At 37.6% G+C, this 26,442-nt stretch overlaps 1 protein-coding gene across 2 annotated transcripts; it reads left to right on the top strand.

Moving 5' to 3' along the window:
* The first annotated feature begins 29 nt into the window (after positions 1-29).
* Positions 30-26,361, top strand: ncaph2 (non-SMC condensin II complex, subunit H2). Of its 2 annotated transcripts, none has more exons than XM_046859479.1 (20): positions 30-182; positions 1,604-1,730; positions 2,081-2,182; positions 2,274-2,335; positions 3,830-3,902; positions 7,834-7,896; positions 8,061-8,140; positions 8,369-8,493; positions 12,686-12,837; positions 14,886-14,960; positions 15,668-15,737; positions 15,838-15,939; positions 19,875-19,919; positions 20,039-20,109; positions 20,897-20,993; positions 22,198-22,287; positions 22,386-22,435; positions 22,527-22,628; positions 22,931-23,080; positions 26,101-26,361. In XM_046859479.1, the coding sequence occupies exons 2-20, from the start codon at positions 1,623-1,625 to the stop codon at positions 26,242-26,244; spliced, it is 1,761 nt and encodes a 586-aa protein (XP_046715435.1). In that variant the 5' UTR covers positions 30-182; positions 1,604-1,622; the 3' UTR covers positions 26,245-26,361. The 2 variants fall into 2 exon arrangements, with proteins under 2 accessions (XP_046715435.1, XP_046715436.1); XM_046859480.1 differs by lacking the exon at positions 30-182 and adding an exon at positions 423-444.
* The last annotated feature ends 81 nt before the right edge of the window (positions 26,362-26,442 follow it).

Raw genomic sequence — 26,442 nt, 5'->3', positions numbered from 1 at the left:
CTCCGACACTTCCGTTTCATGTTGCGTCACTTCCTTTAGTTAGCGTCACGGAGGCGGTAAACAAATTGAAAATAGCAGCTAAGCGGGTTGAGAGTTAAGACGCTGTTTAACCCCGTATAAAATTCTCGGATTATCAGTTCTCTACAAAGAGCAAGTTTCAGCTGGTTCCTGCAGTGTATCAGGTGAGTGTGTGGAATGGGGCGCTATTAGCTGTGTGTTAGACACTGAGCAGGAGCAGGTGAGTAACGGCTGTGTGTTAACACGGAGACCTGGAGTGGGTTATACAGAGAAGATACTAGGAGCTGCAGTCTCGTCTCGTCTCGTCTCGTCTCGTCTCGTCTCGTCTCGTCTCGTCTCGTCTCGTCTCGTCTCGTCTCGTCTCGTCTCGTCTCGTCTCGTCTCGTCTCGTCTCGTCTCGTCGTTAAAAGATCCATACATACAACAGTTAATTAAATCTCACACCTCATCACATCTGATCTCATCTCTAATTTGATCTAAACTGATCTCACATCGCACATCTCATCTGATGTCATCTCATCGGATCTCCCCTAACATCTCATCAGATCTCACATTTTATCTAATCTCATCTCAAATCTCCTCCATCTCATCTGAACTCCTGTTTCTCCATCCTGTTTTAATCTGCTGTTTTGCTCACATCTGATCAGTTTGCTCTTGTCCTTTCACAACTTCTGTTACTGATCCTGCTTTACTAAAAGTCTTCTAATCACACACATGCACACTTCAGATCAGGAGTACTTTATTTTCAGGAATGTAATAAATGACTGCTAAATCAGTGATGCTGAAAGTTCTACAACTTAAACACACATCTGGATTCTATACATAAACAAACAACAAGTTACTTTCACTTTTACACTCACACACCATTATACAGTCAGTAAAAAGAGAAGAGCTGTTATTAACGTGAGAAATCAGACCTGATTGAGGGCTGTGGGTTTAAAGAAATAAATGTTTAGTCATACCAAACATTATATTAAAATGAAAGTTGCCATGGTTACTCTAATTCGTGATTTCATAATGTTAATAAATAATAATAAATTAAATAAGTAAATTGAAACATGACTCTATAATCTCTTACTGATTTAGTTTTATTTTTTTAAAGTTTTAGTTCAGTGAAATTTGTAATACTATAAGAAACAGCTCTATTTATTGTACTACAGAGTTTAATGCTTAATGCAGCTTTTCCCCGTCCTCTAATGAGAGACATGATTTTTTTCAGCAGACAAACACCCCCCCCCCTTCTTTTATCTTTTAAATCTTAATTACTGCCCTATTCACAAAATTTAGATGAAAATGTTATTAAATTAATGATGAAAATCATATTATTATTATTATTATTTTAATTTCAAGCTAAGATAATGTGCTTGATAATGTCCAAATAATTATGGATTTGACCGCAGCTATTTCATTAAATGATGTTTTGATCATAAACATGATGTTTTGCCCATATTGTGTTCACACCAAGTATTTGTCTAAGCAGAGGCTAATGCTAATGTTGTGAAAGCCAATTTTTGACCAAAGATTTAGTCAGTGATTTAAATAATTTGATAAAGTGATAAACATCAAACTGAACTTTGTTTTGAAGGGCTTACAGATTTGCAGCCATGGTTACAATGGAGACCAGGTTTTCCCACCTGTTACAGCCCATCCGGGACCTTACCAAAAACTGGGATGTTGATCTTGCCACCCAGCTTGGGGAGTACCTGGAGGAGGTGAGGTTTTTTTATTTATTTATTTATTTTTTTTTTAAATAAAGACATTATTAAGATTGATGGAAGCCTTGAATATTTTGTCTCTTAATACCAAGATTGATATTACAGACTTTACACTTAACACTCGACGCTTGTATAGTTTAGCATGTATAACATGCGTATTAGCAGATGCGTAAACAATTAAGCATTTTATCTAGAAGTTAAAAGCTGAACAGTGGAAGTTTACAAGCCTTTCTCAAGGGTACAGCACATTTAGGCCTAAAAGTCATGTTTTTGTGCAAATAAACAACAGACAGCAACAGGGATTAGACTGTGTGACGGTCTGCTGCTGACTTTTGTTTCTTGTGTAGCTGGACCAAATGACCATCTCATTTGATGGAGGCAAGACAATGATGAACTTTGCTGAAGCAGCTTTGTTAATTCAAGGCTCTACATGCATCTATGGCAGAAAGGTAAGTTTCAGACTGCTTGTAGAAAAGTTTTTCTTACAGGTTCATAAGGCAGATAACAATAATTGCTTTTTTTTCATTGTGTTCTTTCCAGGTTGAACTACTCCATAGTTTGGTGTTTCAGACATTGGACTGCATCTCCAACAAAAACCGCAGGTAATTTTTGAGAGTTTTTGGGATGCTACTGATCAGATACTTATTGGACATGGACAGTGTTCTATAAACAGAAGACAAGCTTTTACATCTCCAAGTATGGACTAAACTTGGATATTTTTAAATTCTGCACCATGTCTATTAAATATAATTAGTTTTTGTTACATTATAGACTAGGCTAATATATAATTAATATATTAATCTCTCTCGGAGGAAGATTTGGGTTTTCCAAAAAATATTTTGTAGCTTTTATAGTTGTTGAGTCCTGTGGACAAGCCTTCATAGTCTAAATATAGAAGGATGCTTTCAGTTATTACGTTAAAATTGACTAATTAATGGGCAACCTTCCTAGAAATTCTTTTAAAATTGTTCCAGACTCTTAGTGAACTGATACCTGTGTGTGTGTGTGTGTGTGTGTGTGTGTGTGTGTGTGTGTATATATATATATATATATATATATATATATATATATATATATATAAAATCATGATTTCATGATATATACAGTGAGGAAAATAAGTATTTGAACACCTTGCTATTTTGCAAGTTCTCCCACTTAGAAATCATGGAGGGTCTGAAATTGTCATCGAGGTGCATGTCCACTGTGAGAGACATAATCTAAAAAAAATCCAGAAATCACAATATATGATTTTTTAACTATTTATTTGTATGATACAGCTGCAAATAAGTATTTGAACACCTGAGAAAGTCAATGTTAATATTTGGTATTTGGTACGGTGGTCCCAGCTCTTTTCAGGTCATTGACCAGCTCCTCCTGTGTAGTTCTGGGGGGATTTGTCATCTTCCTTAGGATCATTGAGACCCCACGAGGTGAGATCTTGCATGCAGCCCCAGTCCGCGGGAGATTGACAGTCATGTTTAGCTTCTTCCATTTTCTAATGATTGCTCCAACAGTGGACCTTTTTTCACCGAACTGCTTGGCAATTTCCCTGTAGCCCTTTCCAGCCTTGTGGAGGTGTACAATTTTGTCTCTAGTGTCTTTGGACAGCTCTTTGGTCTTGGCCATGTTAGTAGTTGGATTCTTACTGATTGTATGGGATGGACAGGTGTCTTTATGCAGCTAACGACCTCAAACAGGTGCATCTAATTTAGGATAATAAATGTAGTGGAGGTGGACATTTTAAAGGCAGACTAACAGGTCTTTGAGGGTCAGAATTCTAGCTGATAGACAGGTGTTCAAATACTTATTTGCAGCTGTATCATACAAATAAATAGTTTAAAAATCATATATTGTGATTTCTGGATTTTTTTTTTAGATTATGTCTCTCACAGTGGACATGCACCTACGATGACAATTTCAGACCCCTCCATGATTTCTAAGTGGGAGAACTTGCAAAATAGGAGGGTGTTCAAATACTTATTTTCCTCACTGTGTATATATATATATATATATATATATAATATATATATAACCGTTTGTTAAATCAGATGTGAATTTGAGATACAGCTAAAACTTGTTTCATTTTGTTCCCATAGACGTGATAAGCAAGACTCTGCGTCTGGTGTAACTGATGGTGCCACCACAGATAATGATGTGGACGACTGTGAGGTATTTAACTAAATCTCAAAAGAACATTACATACTGTGCAAAGTCATAGACAACCTTTTTTATGCACATATTTTGTCTTGCCTATAGTCAACTGATAGTCGAATCATTTGTTTGTGTTTGAAAATGTATAAAAACATTTTAAAACAATAAACTGAAAGAATTATTAACTGCAAAAACGCCCCACTGCAGACAGAATTTGCATTTCAGTTTTATAAATCCTTTAAATTGCCTGTGCTTGCATGTATAGCACTAGTACTGCTTTAAAATAAAAAAAAAGTGTTTATATTCAATTAGATTTTATTTGCATTGCACTTTTTACAATGGACATTTTCTCAAAGCAGCTTTACACAGATACAACGGTAGTAAGGTTTTATAAAAGAATGTGTTTTGCATGCATGTTAATTAATAATTGTTTATCCCTGATGAGTGAGCAAGTGGCAACTGTGGCAAGGAAAACTCCCTGATATGGTATAAGAAAGAAACCTTGGGAGGAAACAGACTCAAAGGGAAACCCATCCTCATCTGGGTGACATTGAATGTCCATGCATTGTTAAGGTGTGCAGCAATAGGTCCATAAATGCAGATCTGTTCATGCAACCTGTGGTCCTGAGCCACTGCAGTAGACTTGATGTTAATTACATTCCAAATCAGTCCTCAAAGTTCTTGAGTTGCTCAGCGTGTGGAACCATTTCTAGCTGCACAGAGTGGTATCAATTGAGAAGGACTCCATCCAGAGGTAGGACATCAGGATGAACCAGACTGATCCAAAGAGAAAAAAAAGAACAGGAACACTGGTCAGTGGAACCTGGGGCATGTTTACTAAACCGAGAGAGAGTTTGAGAGAGAGGGTGATAGGAAGAGAGAAAATAAAGGTGTTTCTGAAACAGAAACACCATCTAGAGATGCTACGTAATTGAAAAGTTTACTTCTATCTGCATGTGGTCCTAGTAAAAGTACTTCCGTCTTATCTGAGTTGAGCAGAAGGAAGTTTTCAAGCATCCACTGTCTAATGTCCTTTACACACTCCTCAAAATTGTTAAGCTGATCTCTCTCATCTGGCTTTTCTGAGATGTACAACCATGTATCATCAGCATAGCAATTGAAACATGTTTAAGTATAATTTTATCCAGAGGCAGCATATATAAAGAGAAAAGCAGTGGGCCTAAGACAGATCCTTGAGGAACACCAAACTTTACCTCAGAGAGTATGGAGAACTCCCCATTTACATCAACAAACTGATAGCGATCAGTCAAATAAGACTAGTTTGAGCAAAACAAGTAAAAAGAGATAACCCTGTTTAGAGGTCAGTAGCAGGTCATTTACCACTTTAACTAGCGCCGTCTCTGTGCTATCATGAGGCCGAAATCCTGACTGATACATTTTAAAAATGTCATTCCTCAGTAGATGTGGGTTGAAGGTCAGGTTTCTTAATTAGGGGGTTGATAACTGCAGTTTGAAAGGTACATAACCAGTGAAATGGATTTATAATAGGTTAAATTATTTCTGAAATAATATGTTTCAGGAAACATGTAGGTAAAGGATCTACAGTCATGGCCAAAATTGTGGGCACCCCTGGAATTTTTCCAGAAAATCAAGTATTTCTCACAGAAAAGTATTGCATTAACACATATTTTGCTATACACATGTTTATTCCCTTCTTGTGTATCGGAACAAAACAAAAAAAGGAGGGGAAAAAAGCAAATTTGACATAATGTCACACAAAATTGCATAAAATTGCACACGTTGCATAATAGTCCGGATGGTGGATAAGCAGCCCCAAACAAGTTCCAAAGAAATTCAAGCTGTCCTGCAGGCTCAGGGAGCATCAGTGTCAGCGTGAACTATCCGTCAACATTTAAATGAAATGAAACACTATGGAGGACCCCACTGCTGACACCGAGACATACAAACGCAAGACTACAGTTTGAAAAAATGTACTTGAGTAAGCCAAAATCCTTCTTGGAAAATGTCTTGTGGACAGATGAGAACAATATAGCTTTTTGGTAAAGCACATCATTCTACTGTTTACCGAAAATGGAATGAGGCCTACAAAAAAAGAACACAGTACCTACAGTCAAATATGGTGGAGGTTCAAAGATGTTTTGGGGTTGTTTTGCTGCCTCTGGCACTGGGTGCCTTGACTGTGTGCAAGACATCATGAAATCTGAGGATTACCAAAGGATTTTGGGGTGTAGTGTAGGGCCCAGTGTCAGAAACCTGGGTTTGCGTCCGAGATCTTGGGTCTTCCAGCAGAACAATGACCCCAAACATACTTCAAAAAGCACCCAGAAATGGATGGCAACAAAGTGCTGGAGAGTTTTGAAGCGGCCAGCAATGAATCCAGATCTAAATCCTATTGAACACCTGTGGAGAGATCTTAAAATTGCTGTTGGGAAAAGGCACCATTCCAATATGAGAGACCTGGAGCAGTTTGCAAAGAAAGAGTGGTCCAGAATTCCGGGTGAGAGGTGTAAGAAACTTATTGATGGTTATAGGAAGTGACTGATTTCAGTTATTTTTTCCAAAGGGTGTGCAACCAAATATTAAGTTAAGGATGGCAATAATTTTTGCAGTTTTGTGTGACATTATGTCAAATTTGCTTTTTTACCTCCCTTTTTTTGTTTTGATCCAATACACAAAAAGGGAATAAACATGTGTATAGCAAAACGTGTTAATTCTATACTTTTCAGTGAGAAATACTTGATTATCTGGAAAAATTCCAGTAGAGCCAACTATTTTGGCCATGACTGTAGATCTCACGTTGACTATTATGAATCGGAAATAAATTAAATTATTTCAGGGATCACCAACCTTTTTGAAATTGAGAGCTACTTCTTGGGTGAATGTGAAGGGCTACCAGTTTAATACACACTTCTGAAATAACAAATTTGCTCAATTTACTTTTATTTGTTATTATTAATAATTAATGATCTTCATCTATGTGAAGACACTGATCATTTTAATGATTTCTCACAATAATCAACAATGATTTAACAAGGTAGAAAACAGATAAATATCAATATGCAAAACTTTATTTCTATAAATCTCTGCAAGTATTTACATTTTCAAATGATCACTTCCACATTTTCACTAGCCACTATAAATTTGTAACAAATCATGCACTGCATTGCATCATGTTTGTACAGATAAATTATAAATTATAAATTACGTAACATATAAAAATCAATTTTGAGACCAGCCAGCTCTAATCTAATATAAAACATTTTTTTAAGTTTTTTTTTTAATATTGTCATTTTAAAATCACACTAATGCTAGTGCAAAAAATTTTGATGCAGCTCGCTGATAAGTGGCGATATGGTGAGCAATTTTTAGAAAAGGCCCCCGGGCGACTCATGTGGTCCTCGCGGGCGACTCATGTGGCCCTTGCAGGCGACTCATGTGGCCCTTGCGGGCGACCTGGTGCCCCTGAATTAATTCATTCACTTGAACGGGAGTAAAACTTTGTGGATAGTGCTATAATTATAACAGATCATCAATTACAAAGTTATTTATGGAACTGTTTGAATTTGAATTAATAGTCTGAAGTTTTTGCCTGATGTTTTTTATCATTTTTCACTTTATCATTGAAAACGTTCATGAAATCATTACTACCTTTTAATAGTGTGCATGTGAGTGCAGTGCTTCTATTTCTAGTTCATATCAAATACAGACGTTGGTTATTACTATTTGCTCTAGAAAAAAATAAAATTTGTGGAAATGTTTAATTTCATTATTTTTGTAAGTTTTACAAAACTGTAGCATACAGTACAAACATAGCATCTTTAAGATGTATATTTCAATAGTTATGTAATGGATTTTAAAGGTTAAAAATGGATGATGTGATGGTACCTTATGTACTTCAATTAATATTACTATAAAAATGCAGTTAAAGCATGCATGTCACATGAGTAAGCATAATCTGCCTTTACAGTTTGATGTGTTGGAAGAAGAGCCCAGTACTCATAGTGTGGAGATAAAAGGTGATCCAGCTGAAGTAAGTGTCTGTCTGTGTTATTTTCAAATAATGTAAACTATTAAACTACTTTGCCGATCTGTTACATTTAGAAATTCTGTGTGTGTAAAGTGTCTGTAAATGTGTGATATGCACATCACAAGATGACAAAATATGCCAATCTGCTGTGTTTTTACTTTTTTTAGCCAGTGAAGATTGTTCGGCTCTCTCCTGAGTCTCTGATTCCTGCAGAAGCACATGAAAAGCAAAAGTATCCACTCCTCAGGTAAAGATCAGCTCCAAGGCAGCCATTTGCTGTAATTAGGTAGGGAATTCTGTTGTACTCTGGGTCCATTTTTATCAGACAAGCACTTAAAGCAGAAAAAGGATCAACATTAACAACATATTTTGAAAATTCCCCTGAATAGAACGAAAATACTTTAGTATATGTATAGAGAACATTGTAAACATTGTTATATGGTTTTGTATTTTAAAAAGTTTGTGTTTCTTCAAGTCACAAGGGAGAGGTTCTTGGAAGCTGTAAAGATTTTCGGATCAATAACTTCACCCAGGACACAATGGGAATCATGAGCCTGGGTCTTGGCTCCTCTTGTGTTCAATTTAACAGAGAGGCTTTAGGTAATGGACTCATGCATACATTGTTCTTCTATTGATTTATATATTACATTTAAATGCAACTTTTTGCCCAATACGCACAAAACATTTTACACAAATAAAACAAACACATTTAAGGGTTCACAAATAACAATTTTCCTGCTTCAAAAGCCAGAGTAAAAAATGTGTCTTCAACTGAGACCTAAAAATCTCTATGGATGAAGCCTGTCGAATATAAAGAGGGAACCGTTCCACAGTTTAGGACCTAGTACTGAAAAAGCGGGATCACCTTTTGACTTCTTTTTGGACTGAGGAAGCATCTTCTCTTTTACCTTAGGAGGACCAAATATAATTAAATATAATGAAGAAAATTACTTGACAGCCAAACTTTAACTTCATCTAAACACCGTAGCAGGGACTACGAATAATGCTCATTTCCAACCTTCAGCGGTAGATACATTTGTCTGTCATCTGCATACATGTGATTAAAAAATGCTCTGGCGATGGCAAATAGATCCCAAACAGCACATATATAAGGAAAACAATGTAGGGCTCAAAATAGAGCCCTGATGAAGACCATATTTTAAGGGAACCACTGAGGAAACATTTGCCAAATTAACAGAGAGAGTTCTTTCCCTGAGATATGACTGAAACCATTTAAAAGCTGATCCCCTAAATCCAACCCCATGCTTCAACCATTTTAAAGAACTGAATGATTCACAGTGTTGAATGCGGCACTGAAGTCTAACATAATTAAAACAGCAGCCATCCCAGAATCAACTGCTAAAACTTTCACCAGAGCGGTCTCTGTACTGAAACCAGATTGGAATTTATCCAGGAGATCATTCTCTTTCTGTAAGAGTGTTAATTTGAGTCAAAACTACCTTCTCTAACACTTTAGACAAAAGTTGTAGTTTAGAAATGGGCTGGAAATTTTTTTTTTCTCTCAATTAAAGGAAGAACCACTGCATGCTTGTACAAGATGGAACTCAAACCTCAGATAGGGAACTATTCACATTAGCTAGTATACTCGGGCCTATGGTTCCAAAAACAGATCTGATGGAATGGAATTCAGTGAAGTAGATGATTTCATGTGCATAATTAAGTCCACTAGAACCAGAAGGGAGACATTATCAAAACAGTCAAATGTACAGGATCTTGACCCAGGGATTTCGAGCACAATATTTGAGGGGACAATTGGACAATTTGTTCTGTAATCTTGTCAGTCTTTCTCACAAAAAACAGTTCCCTTATTTAAATCTGAAAAATATTTGGTTTTTGCTGCTTTTACTGCACACTGGAAGATGCTAAGAGTATCTTTTAGCATAACATAAGAAATCTGTAACCTGTCTTTCCTCCACATTTGTTCAACTTTCGTACAAGCGTGTCTAAGAGCACGTGTTTCAACCCAAATCCAAGGCTGACACTGAGGTTTAGACCTTTTGAAATCTGAATGGAGCAACATCCATAATGTCCAAACATACAGTTCAAAAACAGCAGTCAGTTCCTCTGTATCTCGAGAGGATCCAGAAACCTCAATGAAAGCTCAATCAAAGGCTTGCTGCATAAGCCTCAGCAAAACACTTTGCTGCAATCTTAATTTCAGGACAAAAATCAGATGATCAAAGTCAGCTGATCTATTATTTAAGACAACCACTGTCAGGTCAATATTAAACCTAACAAACCTATGGTCAGATATACAATTGTCCACTATGGCCACATTACAAAATTAGATCAAGAGTATGACCATGCCTGTGGGTAGCATCACATATTGACTAAGTTGAGAGTTAACAAAGTCAGAAAACTGCTTAACCAATGGTTTTGCAGGTCAGCATACATGGATGTTAAGTCCCTGATATTTAAAAGATTTTCAGTAGCCAGCACAATTAAACAATTAAAGAAAGTAAGTCTGAGAACTCCTGAATGAAATCCTTATAATATTTAGGAGGGTAAAAATGAGTGCACAATAACAGTGTAGGACATTTCCAGTTTAAACAGCTGCAATTCAAAACGTATATATTTCTCCACCGATTGTAAACTACATTTAAATCTGTCCCTGAAGAGTGTGGCTACACCCCACCACATCCAGTGGATCTAGGAGTAATAAAACAGTACAGTTCACTGGCAATAGTTCAGAGGGAGCAGGTCCAGCCACGTCTCAGTTAAAAACAGAAAATCCAAATTTGTAAAGCAGCGAAATCTTGAAGTATGAACGTATTGTTCCCTGCTGATCTCACGTCCAGCAGTGCAGCTTTAACCATAAAGAGGTCCAGGGACTGTGGTGCAATAATGCGAGTACTTCAGCTCTTTCTTCTTCTTCTTTCGACTGCTCCCATTAGGGGTCGCCACAGCGGCTCATCCGGCTCCATACCACCCTGTCCTCTACATCTGCCTCTTTCACACCAACTACCTGCATGTCTTCCATCACCACATCCATGAACCTCCTCCTTGGCCTTCCTCTTTTCCTCCTACCTGGTGGCTCCATCCTCAGCATTCTCCTACCAATATAACTCATGTCCCTTCTCTGCACATGTCCAAACCATCTCAATCTCGCCTCCCCTCACCAAAACATCCAACATAGGCTGTCCCTCTAATAAACTCATTTCGAATCCTGTCCATCGTCGTCACTCCCAACGAACCTCAACATCTTCAGCTCTGCTACCTCCCGCTCCACCTCCTGTCTTTTACTCAATGCCACTGTCTCTAATCCATACAACATCTCAGGTCTCACCACAGTCCTATAAACTTTCCCTTTAATTCTTGCAGATACTCTACTTTTACAAATCACTCCTGTCACTCTTCTCCACCCACTCCACCCTGCCTGCACTCTTTTCTTTACTTCTCTAACACACTTTCCATTACTTTGCACTGTTGACCTCAGGTCCCCGAACTCCTCCACCTTCACCACCTCTTCTCCATGAAACCGCACCACTCCACTGCCCTCCCTCTCATTCACACACATGTACTCTGTCTTACTCCTACTGACTTACATTCCCCTTCTCTCCAGCGCATATCTCCACCTCTCCAGGCTCTTCTCAACCTGCTCACTACTCTCACCACAAATCACAATATCATCCACAAACATCATAGTCCAGGGAGACTCCTGTCTGACCTCGTCCGTCAACCTGTCCATCACCACTGCAAACAGGAAAGGGCTCAGGGCCGATCCTTGATGCAGTCCAACCTTCACCCTGAACCAGTCTGTCTTTCCTACTGCACACTTTACTGCTGTCACACTGTCCTCATACATGTCCTGCACCACCCTCACATACTTCTCTGGCACAACAGACTTCTTCATACAATACCACAACTCCTCTCTCTCCACCCTGTCGTACGCTTTCTCTTAATCCACAAAACACAATGCAATTCTTTCTGACCTTCTCTATACTTCTCCATCAACATTCTCAAAGCAAATAAGGCATCTGTGGTGCTCTTCCTCAGCATGAAACATACTGTTGCTCACAGATGGTCACCTCTTCTCTCAGCCTGGCTTCCACTACTCTTTCCCATAACTTCATGGTGTGACTGATCAACTTAATTCCCCTGTAGTTACTGCAGGTCTGCACATCCCCCTTATTTTAAAGATTGGTACCAGCACACTCCTTCTCCATTCCTCAGGCATCTTCTCACCTTCCAGAAACTTGTTAAACAATCTGGTTAAAAACTCCACTGCATCTCTCCTAAACATCTCCATGCTTCTACCGGTATGTCATCTGGTCTTAACGACTACTCTTCATCCTCTTAATCGCTGCTCTCACTTCCTCCTTACTAATCCTATCCACATCTTGCATTACTAACTCTACACCATCCAACCTTCTCTCTCTCTGATTTTCCTCATTCATCAGCTGCTCAAATTACTCCCTCCATCTTCTCAACACACTCTCCTCACTAGTCAACACATTTCCCTCTTCATCCTTTATTGCTCTAACTTGCAGTAAATCCTTCCCAGCTCGGTCCCTCTGTCTGGCCAATCGGTACAAATCCTTTTCTCCTTCCTTAGTGTCCAACCTCTCATACAGCTCCTCATATGCCTTTTCCTTGGCTTTCGCCTTTAGGTGACAACAATCCAAGTGTATGTTTTTACCCACGCAGCCCGAAGTACTGGCACTTGCTGTAGACCCTCTGTCATTACTCTGATAAATTGTCCTGAATTGTGTGTGTATATTTTTTTTTTTCTGGTTTCTGCTGATTCAATGGATTTTACTTTGGTGTCTAGGGCAGAGTGTGGCAGAGGTAGTTGCTGTTGATCGTTATGAGAATGATGATCAGTATGATGAAGATGGCCAAGGTGGTGAGGAGCTTGCTGATCTGGTAGACAATGGTATTGGGGTGGAACCAGAGTCTGATGAGCATGTCGAGAGACATCAGGTACCAATCAATTACATTTATCAGCTTAAGATGTTTTAAATGGTAAAAAAAATGTGTATAGCTAATTTCATTCACTTGAGAAACACATTGTGTTGAAGGCGATCGTTTATATTCTTTTTCATATTCCCTCAAATGAGGAATGTTCTTTCTTACCTCTATTGACCTGTTAGACAGATGTTGTCCAGCATCTGCTTATACACAAAACATCTCGACATCTATTCAGAATTGGGCACTAAATCAACATCAGTCTGAATATCAGTTTGAAGTTTAACATTAAGTTTGACATTTTAAAATACATTTTTTATTCTACTTCATCGGTGTTTTTTATCTTATGAAAAGTCAAGAATGTTTATATTCTTATTGTTGTCATTTTATAATTTTTCTATTACTTTAATATGTATTACTAGGGGACTTCATCCTCTTTTTTTTGTTTTCCTTCTCCTCCTCTGTTGTCTATGGTAACCAAAAAAAAGTGGTGAAATTTGGAACACTGCTTAAATAAATGTAAATGTACTTTCAAATGTAAGCACTTGGCCCATATTTCATTAGAACATCCTGAAAAAAGATGGGCCAAGTGCTTACATTTGAAAGTACATTTATGGTCATAACTTTTTGCATAAAATTTAAAAGCTATTCCTGGATTTTCCATTAAAATCCAGTAATTTTCCTGGATTTTAATGGAATTGTGGACAGAAGGCCAAAACGGCGAGAAAAATATGCGTTTTCATGCGAAAATCTTTTACTGTGGATTGGCCAAAATGTTTTTTGTGGAGTTTGGAGCAGACTGGATCTGCACAGCTGTGATTGGTTGTTACATTGTAAGGCAGCAGTTGCCATGACAGTACAGCGGCACGACACACAGAGATCTTTAGTGATTCTGACTATATTTCTGTAGCACTTTTCACAATGGACAGTGTCTCAAAGTAGCTTTTACAGAATGTAAGAATTATAGAAAAAAAATTAATATAAGTGAATTATGTGTGTTTTTCCCTGATGAGCAGCCTAAAGTGACTGTGGCGAAGAAAAACTCCCTTAGATGGTGTGAGGAAGAAACCTTGAGAGGAACCAGACTCGAAAGGGAGCCCATCCTCATTTTAGTTGACACCAAGAGTGTGAATAAAAATCATTAAAACATTACAAACACCAGAGAGGGAAAAATGTCATGTGCACTGGAGTGTGTGTTCATGGGGAATATCCTTTCTTTAGTCTTATACAGTCAGTTGGAGTTGTGGATCCAGGAGCTCCTCATCAACTTATAAATTAGCTCAACATCTGAGATCATTATGGATACAACACCAACTGCTTCATGCCAGAGCCTTTAAATATTCAATGATGGAGAAACAGCCTATGTTTTTTAAGCATTGATTTAAGAGGTTGTTTATCCTTAAAGTCCGAAATCATCATAAAGTAGGATCCAACTGGAGCTGGAATATCTCTAGATGGCTCAGGATCCTTGCAAGGTTGGCATCTTCTCTTTAAATGTCCGATATCTTCATGTGGTGGGGCACAACTGGAGTTGTATTGTTCTGATTTCCTGTGACTGATTAGGCAACAGTTATAGCTGTTATTGTACGTGAACATCTGACTGTGTGCTTGGCCTCTGAAAATGCTGCTGCAGCTTTGAGATTGTAATTGATAATTAGCTTGTTAACTGGTGGCTGTTTTTATGGATTTTTTTTATTTGGACTACTATTATTATCCAAGTATTTCAACCAGAATAAAGTCCCCTGGTGGTCTAGTGGTTAAGATGCAGCTCTCACCACTGCGGCCCGGGCTCGATCCCCAGTCAGGGAACCATTCCCAGCCACTCTTAGTGCCGGTCCCAAGCCCGGATAAATGGGGAGGGTTGTGTTAGGAAGGGCATCCAGCGTAAAAACATGTGCCAAATCAAACATGCGGAGGATCCGCTGTGGCGACACCTAATGGGAGAAGCTGAAAGAAAGTTTATTTTAACCAGAATAAATGTATATAATTATAAATAAGTGAATAGATTTAAATTTAAGTAGAGAATCATCTGTAATTCATGGTTGCCTTTGAATTTCCTTCAGGCCCCCAGTGTGAAGCGAATGCTACGTGAGAGGCCTCGAGTGAGCCTGGTTGCTGAGGAACCCAAGCAGCTACAGGTAAGAATTCTGCTGACTCCAGGGTCTGCAGAGAGGTCAATAATCTTCATATTCTTTAACATGATATTTACATTAAATTAATTTAAATCATTTGACTTCACCAGCAGACACATTTCATTTTATGTGATAGTCATTTTTATGTTTTTTATTTTTTTTATTTTTTTACTTTTTTTTAAAAATGCAAATACAGCAGAATGAAATCAATGAAAGCAATTTGCAACTATTTATAAAGATTTATTTCCCAACAAAAGATTCCTCTTTTTTCCCCTCTAAACCTGATGAATAACAGCAGCACATTTTAATCTGTTAATGTAAATATCAAACAAATCTCTCCATTGCACATAGATTTTTATATAAATTAATAAAAAAAACGTGAGCTCTTGGCGACCCCTTAAAAATGTGTAGGGGTCGTGACTCACAGGTTGGGAACCACTGGATTGGATGATATAGCTTGTTTCTGAACATTATTGTACAGGGACATACCTCGGTTGTGTTAATACTGTGCATGATAAAAACTATCCAGTTACAACACTTTCTAGTACATAAATGTTAAAGACTTGGACATTCTTTATCAATCCTGTGAAAGAAATTATTGTGTTACAGCAGCAGCAGGTTACACAAACATGAATGGGGGGGTTTATAAAAAGACAATAATTTAACTTAAATAAATAAATACGATATTGATGGATGAAAAAAAACAATTTCAGGAAACTGTGGATCCTTGGAAGTGCCATGACCTTTTTAAACATGTTGGAGAAGATAAACCTCTAAAAACGGGTAAATAAGATTGTCTGCATATTTTTCTCCTTAATATTTATATTAAAGTGGTACAGCTCTCATTTCTAAATACCAACTGATTGTGTGATTCTCTCTCCAGGGAAGTGCTACAATGTACCTGCTGGTTTAGATGAATCAGGCAAAAGGAAAAGAAAAGGCAGCTCAAAAATACAGGATTTCTGGGGGTGGTGCACAAGTTCTTGTAAGTCTGTGTCTGATGAGGAATCGGATTATTTTTTGCAAAAGTGACTGTGTTTGGCATAACAATTACATTTATTATTTAGTAGTATTACATCAGTATTTAGCAGAGGCCCTTATACAGCATGACTAATATTTCATCAATACAACTGAGCAGTTGAGGGATAAGGATCTTGCTCAGAGGCTCAACAGTGGCAGAATTGTGGTGTTGGGATTTGAACTCCATTTGATGGATGGTTGATGGATACTTTAGCTTATTTTTTGTGGTGTTTATTTAGATGTTTTGACCATTTTATGTAATTTCTAAATCTGTTTACTTCAGTGGTTTCCTTAGAAGAACATGAAAGGTGTGTGTGTGTGTGTGTGTGTGTGTGTGTGTGTGTGTGTGTGTGTGTAGCTGTCTTGTCTATACATTTAGTTCTTTAACCTGTCTAGCTCAGGATATGAGAATCAGGATATGAAAGCTGAAGTTCTGATTTCCCGTAACATTCTTTTTCCTTTTTCAATGTCCAAATTAATATAAATATAAAAAAATAAACCCAGCTTTGCCTTTTTAATACTTTTGAAGGGAACTGTATTTTCCAATTAGTAAGAAATTGAGATTTATAAAATAAGCATCAAGTATTTCTGTGCATAAAATAAGCTACTGCTGATTTTCCTGTAGCATTGTTTGAGTTTAACATGACTGAAAATATACTGCCAATTTGTTGCCAAAATGAATTCAAATTTATCCACCGTTTTTCTTGGTGTAACTTTTCTTGGTTTGGTTTTCTTTTAGATTTAAAAAAAGAAGATATATTTTTTTTATTTCTCTCACAACAGAGAAATTAATTCAGTTTCAAAAGGACTTTGTATTGAAAACCAGGGCATGTATTAGAGGTTGACCGATAGTGAAGGCTAGGGCGGATCGTACTTGCCGATAACCGATTAATCCACTGTTTTTTAAATGGATACTAAATAAAAACAAAACAAGTATAACACTTCATGTTAAATATTACTGAACTTTAACAACAAAATAAAAACATTACTGAATCATGAAAATGTGCTAAATGAAATATGAATATATGAAAAAATATAGTATAGCACTCTCCATGCAGTGTGCAGTTTCACGTGTAAAAACAAACAGCACGTGGCATCAGTGCTTAGCCTCTACAGACCGCTCTCGGAATAACAGTGTACTGGAAGCCGGAAAAACTAATGGTGGGGATTTTTGCAGATTTTTGCAAACAACTGATAAAAACAATTACTCAGGCAACCTTTAGCGTGTATACACTATGGGGCTAAAAGTGTGTAGACACCTGACCATCAGACCCCTGTGGGTTTCTTCCCCAAACTGTTGCCATGAGGGTGTAAATAATTGTATATACAGTGGGTACGGAAAGTATTCAGACCCCCTTCAATTTTTCACTCTTGGTTATATTGCAGCCATTTGCTAAAATCATTTAAGTTCATTTATTTTCCTCATTAATGTACACACAGCACCCCATATTTACAGAAAAACACAGAATTGTTGACATTGTTGCAGATTTATTAAAAAAGAAAAACTGAAGTATCACATGGTCCTAAGTATTCAGATCCTTTGCTCGGTATTTAGTAGAAGCTCCCTTTTGAACTCATACAGCCAGGAGTCTTTTTGGGAAAGATGCAACAAGTTTTTCACACCTGGATTTGGGGATCCTTTGCCATTCCTCCTTGCAGATCCTCTCCAGTTCTGTCAGGTTGGATGGTAAACGTTGGTGGACAGCCATTTTTAGGTCTCTTCAGAGATGCTTAATTGGGTTTAAGTCAGGGCTCTGGCTGGGCCATTCAAGAACAGTCACGGAGTTGTTGTGAAGCCATTCCTTCGTTATTTTAGCTGTGTGCTTAGGGTCATTGTCTTGTTGGAAGGTAAACCTTCGGCCCAGTCTGAGGTCCAGAGCACTCTGGAGGTTTTCGTCCAGGATATCCCTGTACTTGGCCGCATTCATCTTTCCCTCGATTGCAACTAGTCATCCTGTCCACGCAGCTGAAAAACACCCCCACAGCATGATGCTGCCACTCATCAGACCAGAGAATCTTACCTCTCTGTTTTTTTAGCAAACTCCATGCGGGCTTTCATGTGTATTGCACTGAGGAGAGGCTTCCGTCGGGCCACTCTGCCATAAAGCCCCGACTGGTGGAGGGCTGCAGTGATGGATGACTTTCTACAACTTTCTCCCATCTCCTGACTGCATCTCTGGAGCTCAGCCACAGTGATCTTTAGGTTCTTCTTTACCTCTCTCACCAAGGCTCTTCACTCCCGATAGCTCAGTTTGGAAGTCAAGTCAAGGTTATTTCTATAGCGCTTTTCACAACAGACATTGTCTCAAAGCAGCTTTACAGAAAACAACAGTCAAGGTGAATGGTGTGCATTTATCCCTGATGAGCAGCCGTGGCAACTGTGGCAAGAACAAACTTCCTTAGATGTTATGAGGAAGAAACCTTGAGAGGAACCAGACTCAAAAGGGGAACCCATCCTCATTTGGGTGACATCAAGAGTTTGATCATAAATCTTTCAACAATACAGAACACTGGAGAGTGAGAACTAACATGAGCACTGGAGTATAAGATTATAAGTAATGTTCTTTCTACAATCTTATACAGTCTATATGGTTATAAAACTAGGAGCTACTGAGCAACTCAGAAAATAGCTCAACATTTGTTATCATCACAGATCCAACACCAGCTTCTCCATGCCAGAGCCTTTAAACACTCCAGGAGGTCCAATGTGAAACCCCACACATGTAGTGGGATCCCATTGGCACTGGTACGTCCCTAGATGGTTCAGGATGTATGGGATGCATCTACTTCTTTAAAGGTCCATAATCTTCATGAGGTGGGATGTGACTGGAGCTGGCCAAACCTCAGGAAGCCTCGGGATGGGTAGAGAAAGAGAAGCAGTGGAGAGGAATTAGCGTAGCTGCTGTTCATGATATTAACAGCACAAGTTGATAATGTGCATGTGATCAGATGTTCTGGAGCACAAGGTTATGATATGTGATGTATGTTATGTGTAGGTTTTGCTAAAAAAATACGTTTTTATTCTACACTTAAACTGGGAGAGTGTGTCTGAGCCCCGAACACTGTCAGGAAGACTATTCCAGAGTTTAGGAGCTAAATGTGAGAATGATCTACTGCCTTTAGTGGACTTTGCTATTCTAGGAACTACTAGAAGTCCAGAGTTTTGAGATCTTAGGGAGCGTGACGGACTGTAGCGTGTTAAAAGACTGGATAGATACATGGAGATAAACCATTTAGTGTTTTATAAGTAAAAAGTAGTTGTTTGTAGTCTATTCGAAACTCAACAGGTAGCCAGTGCAGGGACGATAAGATTGGGGTTATATGATCATATTTTCTTGACCTTGTAAGAATTCTGGCTGCCGCATTCTGAACTAACTGTAGCTTGTTTATTAATGATGCAGGACATCCACCTAGTAATGCATTACAGTAGTCTATTCTGGAGGTCATGAACGCATGGACGAGCTTCTCTGCATCAGTGGCTGCAATATAACAAGAGTGAAAAATGTAAGGGGGTTTAAATACTTTCCGTACCCACTGTATATCTTTGTGTGCTGAAGCATTACTGTATCATAGACTCTGTTCCAGCATGGCTATGTCCCAAATCGAGCTCTTTGAAGACATAGTGGGTTAAGGTTGAAGTGAAATGTGGTTGTCCTGCACAAGCCATGACCTCAACCATACTAAACACCTGAATCGTTGAATGAATACAATTCACAAAACCATGCTCAAAAATCTATTGGAAAGTCTTCCAGATGATTGAAGCATATTATTAAATTAAAGAGCGGAAAATCATCAGGACCTTTTGGCCATTCAGTGTAGCAGTGTGTCCTGTGTGGGCTTGTGCCTGAAGGTCCTGCTGAGAGATCTATCTAATCCTTCTCATGTTTTTCCTTCCTGTAGATGGGAACATTGATCGCAAGCTTAAGAATGGACCTTTTTATCCGGGTAAATAAACACACACACACACACACACACACACACACACACACACACACACACACACTTACATCAGCTCTCTACAGTTTCTTTGGCTTCATTTATCATTACACATTTCTCGTTTATAGAATTTAACTACATGTACCTGGGAAAGATGGGTCAGCGGCTCAAATTGCGGAAGAAAGTTCTGAAAAAAATGGTATATTGTATTTTTATAATATCCTGTGGACAATGTGTTAATTTAGTTTTTCAGGCTGTGAAATAGAAAATATGGTTTTTCATTTCAGGACATAAAAAAAATCATCTGTTTCTTAGCAGGTCGTTGAATTCGCTAAATAACGAGATGAACACCACATGACAAGAGAAGAGGCTTTCTCCTGGCAACTGTTTCAAATATACCATACCTGCTCAGTCTTTTTCTAATTGTACTGTCATGAGCGTTCACATTTAACATGCTAACATGATGAATGTAAAATCGAAGATGTAACTCTTGGCTTTTTTGCTATGAGCATTGCCCAGCCTTGCCTCGGGGTGAATTTGCTGGGGCGTTCACTTTTTTGAAGATGAGCAACTCTCTTTTTCACTTGTGAATAATTTTAACTGATCTGCTTTAAGTTGTTTGGAACTGGCCTTATAACCCTTCTCAGATTTTTTTGGCAGTAAGCATTGCTTCTCTAAGATCATTGCTGATGTCTACCCTTTGGTGTGTTCACACAGTGGTCCTCAACTGGACAATGGATCATTTAATGGAACATTTAATTAGCAGCACCTGACAATAAATAATAGCAAAAAATGTCATGTGTTGTTCATCTTTATTTTAAAACCTGCTAAGGATCAGATGATTTTCTATTATTTTCTGATACTTAAAACCATAGGATTCAAGAAGGTGTACTTTTATTTTCACATGTCTGTATGTCTTTATGGAAAGTTCCAAACTGAATTGTTTGTGTGTTCATTGGAGATGCCTTATCATTTGTCTGTTTCAGGGTGTGTACATATCTGATGATGTGCTAAAAAGAACCTACTTGGAGCCAGAGAACCAAGAGGACAGAGATGAGGTAGTCCGACATCCAGATGTAGATGGTGAGCAAAACAAACACTTACATAAACAGTTTAATGAAGCAGCTCAGTTTGATTTATTTCCTTGAGAATATATATATATAATCTTATGTATATGTATGTATGTATGTATGTGTATATATATATATATATATATATATATATATATATATATATATATATATATATATATTATATATATTGGGCTCTAGCATGTTCTTCAGTAAAAAGTGTGTATATACTGCTACCACCTGCTTTAGTGTCACACTGGTAACTGCACCTCACATCTCAATATATTAATACAAAATAATTTCTAATGTTATCTAATGAATGTATCCAGACTGAACATCCACCATATAGAACACAAGCAGAAAAAAGATGATGATGTTTAGGTGATAAGGAATGTCTCTGTTCTCAGTCATGTTTACATCACTGACTCCCTCTGTCTCCTCCACATTAACCACATACATCGTTGCCTTCTGCCTTGCTTGGTGTTAACTTTGTAATCTAGTCTACGTCTGTGGTGTGTGAGAGCCAGAAAATGATACACCAGTGGTAGACTGAAAAAGCCGGACAATGACGGGAAATAGGTTGAAAACAAGTTTGCTTTGTAGAATTCAAGTATTATATTTATATTAAGTTTGTAATCTTGCGTACCAGTGTAGATTTATTCATTGCTAGAGACTCAAAGCACACTTGTACAGCGCTCTGGACAAGGGCGTCTGCTAAATGCCACAAATGTAAATGGAACGAGAAAAAAAAATCGACCATGTCACCAAACAGATTAAAACTAAAGTAATGAGGCTGGTTTGAGAATGTAAGTCTTAGAAAGTACAGAAATTTGTGTAAATAAATTTAATGAGTAAAAGTAAAAAGTTGTCAGAAAAATGAATAGTGAAGTAAAATACTGATACCAGAAAAATGTATTTAAGTACAGTAACAAAGTATCAGTACTTCATTACTTCCCACCTCTGCTCTCCACACATGCTGGACACCATCTAAGCCAAACAAGTTTCTCTTGTTATCCACCTGGAAAATGTGTTATTTTCAGAGGACAGTAAATCTGTACTGCTATACAAGCTGCACATTGATACTCTAAAATATATCCGGGTTTTATTTCTATAGTGTTGCCCCTTGAGAAGATTTACTAAATGGTTGCTGAAATGTGAGGGGTGAAATACTGTGTATGTTTGTTATACATTCCATAAATGAAACTTGTTTTATCCAGGTGATGAATTCTCAGATCATGAAAATGAGAATTTGGTTGAAGATCATGTACCTGAAGACATCATTAGTGAACAGGATCCAATTTTAAATGGTAATGTATACATGTTTAACATAGTTCTCATAAAAATTAATGAATGATTTTTAGATAAAATATAATAAAGCATAAAATCTTTTCTTCTTTATACCCAGATTCACAGATGGGCCGGATTAGTTATGAGGACTTGGTCAAAAAGAGTGTGGTATGCGTGGTTTCTTGTAATAATTAATTTATTTCATGTTTGGGTTTATGTAATACATATGTAATACATGCATGTGTGATTCCATCTGTAGGAGTTGTTCCTTGCCAACTCTCAAAAGTACGCTCAGGAGACTGCTCTGTCTCGCAGGGTTAGGGAGTGGGAGGACGAGATCAACCCTCGGCTCCTGGCTCAGGTAATGAATTAACTGTGTGGAGGAACTTCCTAATACAATCTAAAGGTGGTGAAGTTCATTAGAATCATGCAGTAATGTTTCTAAGATGTGTTCTTTTTACTATCTGTTAAGAAACTCTATGCCTGGGGTGCTCATTCCTAACATTTCTATATTATTTTTATTTACCTTTGAGGTGCAAATGACCTAAACTCATTCTATGCTAATAAAACCTTTTTATGTTGTTGATTTAAGTTAATTTTATTGTAGTTAAATCACATTTACTGTTTGTTGGGGGGGGGGGATTGTTTCATCCTGTTTTCCAGGAGGACCATGTGGTTTTTGACATTCATAACTATGGGGACCAGATTGTCCAGGCACTCGGTGCTGTTGGGACGAGGCGATCTTTTGCATCACTTGTCAAAGGCATGGAAAACACAGAAGCCTGTAGATACATGTTGTCCTCTCTGCAGCTGGTAAGTAAAAAAAAACCAAACACATTGATCTCTTTTGTTCAGTTTTTGATACAAAAACTTTGTAAAACGTACTTTGGTATCACATGAGCCAACTTGGGGTAGATGGGTAGAGCTAAAATCAGTGTAGATAATCCATTGTTCAAACAGTCACACATGCATCTTGATTGTCTGAAACCTAAACCATCTATTAATGTAAAATATCTAATAAGAATCTAAACATTTTCCCACTACAGTCCTTTTCTGGAGGATTTAAAGCACCAACAATTATAATTTATTTATACATCAAAATTAAAGTTTGACTTTTTATTTATTTATTTTTATTTATGCACAGTTTGATCAGATATTTTATTTATTAATTTTTCTATTTTTTGGCTGTTTACATTTACAGCTTTTGGCAGACACCTTTATCCAGAGTGACTTGAACTGATTTGAAGGAATAACCTTCCAATCAGAAGAAAAAAAAAGTTCTGTGAGAGGACACACAAGCATACTAAGTATGAGGGCTGCCGCTATTGATTATTTTAGTAATTGAGTACTTTAACGACTATTCCATCGATTAATCGAGAAGTATTTTTTCTTTATTAAAGAGCTGTACTAAATAAGGGAAATAGAAAACCTTTCATTTTTATTGCTGAAATATCTGTGAAAACTAAACCCATTTAGTGCATATTTAATTGACAGGTTACATTAAAATACAAATACAGTGCGTTAAAGTTCCCCTGTAGAGTAGGTTATGGGAAAATATTTGTTTAATAAAACTCATTATTTTTTTCACTCATATATTTATTTATTAAATCTCGCACAGTATCGTGATGTGGTTTTCTTTTCTCCAGAAAATCTGCTTGAAATTTTCCACAAACTGGATCCATGTATTTATCGCCAGCTTTAAAAACGTGCTCCACTCCCTGCTGTAACCGCACTGTATATAAATAAAAACATAAAAATCCATTTTATATTACTTTATAAATATTAACCACACTATAAAGTGTTTTCTTTGTTTTAGTTTACTATGCACTAATGAATTACAGTAAGTTTTGATACTGACAGCCAGTGATTAGTGGAAACATTGCAGTTTGCCAAATCTGCCAAATGTGTACAATGAACTGGTGCTAATACAGCAAGCATACAAGGTACACACACACACACACACACACACACACACACAGCATTCAGGCAGCCTTTGCTCACTGGTTCAGCTGAGGTTAAACTGTTAGTGGTGTTTATTGCAGTGCAGAATATTATTGAATCACAAACATTTCAAATTATTGAAACACTCATTATAACATTTTAACAATTAAACTTTTGTAATGTTTCTTTATTTTTATTGTTACTACTATATTAAAATGTTATTCTCAAACACATCAAAATCTTACCAATAATGAAGTTTGTGTATGATTGTACCCCTATGGGACATTTAGCATGAATGTACACTGCCTTGCCAAAAAAAGTCACCCACTGTAAATCTCATCTCAGCGCCTTTAGCTTCAATTATGAAACTCGTTCTTTATCGCATTGTTTTGACTACTTTATACAATGGCACAACAATTCACATCCAGAGTTGCTTTGATTGTTGGTCAAGTCTCAAACCTCAAGAACTTTCTGGGGAATAATTCGTGTAAAAATATTTTTTCAAGCTCCATGAATCCACAATTTGAACCTGATGAATATCATGGTGGAATCTGCCTGTGTCAGCCTAAAAGAAAAACTCCATTCATGGGGTTTCCTCTTTATTCAGTACATTAATGTTGCTAATCTGTGACCTGACTAACTGAAGCAACTCCAGATCATCATCCTGCCTCCAGAAACTTGTGAGAAAAAAAAAGGCATCATTCAGGAGTAGTGTGGTCCCCTGGTGGTCTAGTGGTTAGGATGCGGCGCTCTCACCGCTGCGGCCCGGGTTGGATCCCCGGTCAGGGAACCAACCCCAGCCACTCTTAGTGTCGGTCCCAAGCCCGGATAAATGGGGAGGGTTGCGTTAGGAAGGGCATCCAGCATAAAACATGTGCCAAATCAAACATGTGACGACCCCTAACGGGAGAAGCCGAAAGAAAAGTTATTCAGGAGAAGTGCATCGCTTTTTTTAGGTCCCTTTTTGCCTAATGCTTTTGAATAGGGTACATTTGGACTCATGACCTTTTTCCATTGCTCCACAGTCTAAGATTTATTGCTCCCTAGCAAATTTGTCATTTTTTATATTCAGTCTAGAAGTGACATTCTGGTGGTCCCAAATGTTTGGCCCCAGTCCTCTAAGTTGTGAAGCTCTTCATTTTATTACTAGTTTTATAATACATGCCTACGAATCTAAACTATTTTTCAATAGAAAATATGACCACTGAATTAGTAACATTTACAGCTTACTTTGTGCTACTTGAGTTACTTCTAGTTTCTGCCAGCAGACACTCAAACCTTTCCAGCCCGTCTATGATTTGGCTCATTGTATTTTTACCACTGCAAGTGCAGGATTCAAAAACTTTAAATTGAGACTCCAAATTCAGTTCAGGATTTATCAAGCCCTTTTTATGGAACAAAAACCCCAGACATGTTGCCCACAAATCCAAAAAAGCTGCTTAGATTCAGTTTCTTGTACAGTTATGAACTGATCCTTCAAGTTTAAGCCCATGATATAACATTATTCAAATACACAGATCAGGCATAAACGTGATATTATAACATTGAGTGGTGAAGTGAATAACACTGATTATTTCTTGGCACCTGTTAGTGGGTGGATATATTAGGCAGCAAGTGAACATTTTGTCCTCAAGGCTTGACGTGTTAAAAGCAGGAAATTGGGCAACTGTAAGCATTTGAGTGAGTTTGATGAGGGGTGAGAACTGTTTTAGGAGAAAAGGGGAACCAACACAATATTAGGCAGGTGGTCATAATGTTAAACATGACTGGTGTATAATTGATGTGATTCTAAATCTGGGGAACAAATACCTGCTGTTTAAAGTGTGTGTGTGTGTGTGTGTGTGTGTGTGTGTGTGTGTGTGTGTGTGTGTGTGTGTGTGTGTCCTTTTCAGGCAAATGACTACACAGTAGAGATTGATAAGGGCTCTGGACTTGATGAAAGCATAGACACCATTCACCTGACATTGTTAACAAAAGAGAGAGCACATGAACGCCTTAGAACCTACGGCACCCCCTTGGAGCAGGACCTTCCCTGACCTTTCACTGGCTGTATGAGATTAGAATAAACCTGAAACAGGATATTTGTACACATTACATGGAACAGAATCTTTTGTGTAAAGTGATTCATCTATTAAACTTTTAAGTCACACTTACATGCTGTTTGGGTCAATGAAATCCTTTTTGTATGAGATGTTCATTATGCATGTTTCTACTATTTTAATGTCACTTGTGTA

The sequence above is a fragment of the Silurus meridionalis genome, chromosome 10 (genome assembly GCF_014805685.1).
Source record: "Silurus meridionalis isolate SWU-2019-XX chromosome 10, ASM1480568v1, whole genome shotgun sequence".
In the NCBI taxonomy this organism is placed as follows: Eukaryota; Metazoa; Chordata; class Actinopteri; order Siluriformes; family Siluridae; genus Silurus; species Silurus meridionalis.
This window is presented reverse-complemented; position numbering and strand designations above follow the sequence as displayed.

Excerpts from the sequence above, each read along its gene's own strand:
- ncaph2 (XM_046859479.1), top strand. The coding sequence starts at position 1,623 with ATGGTTACAATGGAGACCAGGTTTTCCCACCTGTTACAGCCCATCCGG. Across the intron at positions 8,141-8,368 it reads CAAAAGTATCCACTCCTCAG|TCACAAGGGAGAGGTTCTTG; the intron begins GTAAAGATCAGC and ends TGTTTCTTCAAG. Across the intron at positions 8,494-12,685 it reads ATTTAACAGAGAGGCTTTAG|GGCAGAGTGTGGCAGAGGTA; the intron begins GTAATGGACTCA and ends TTTGGTGTCTAG.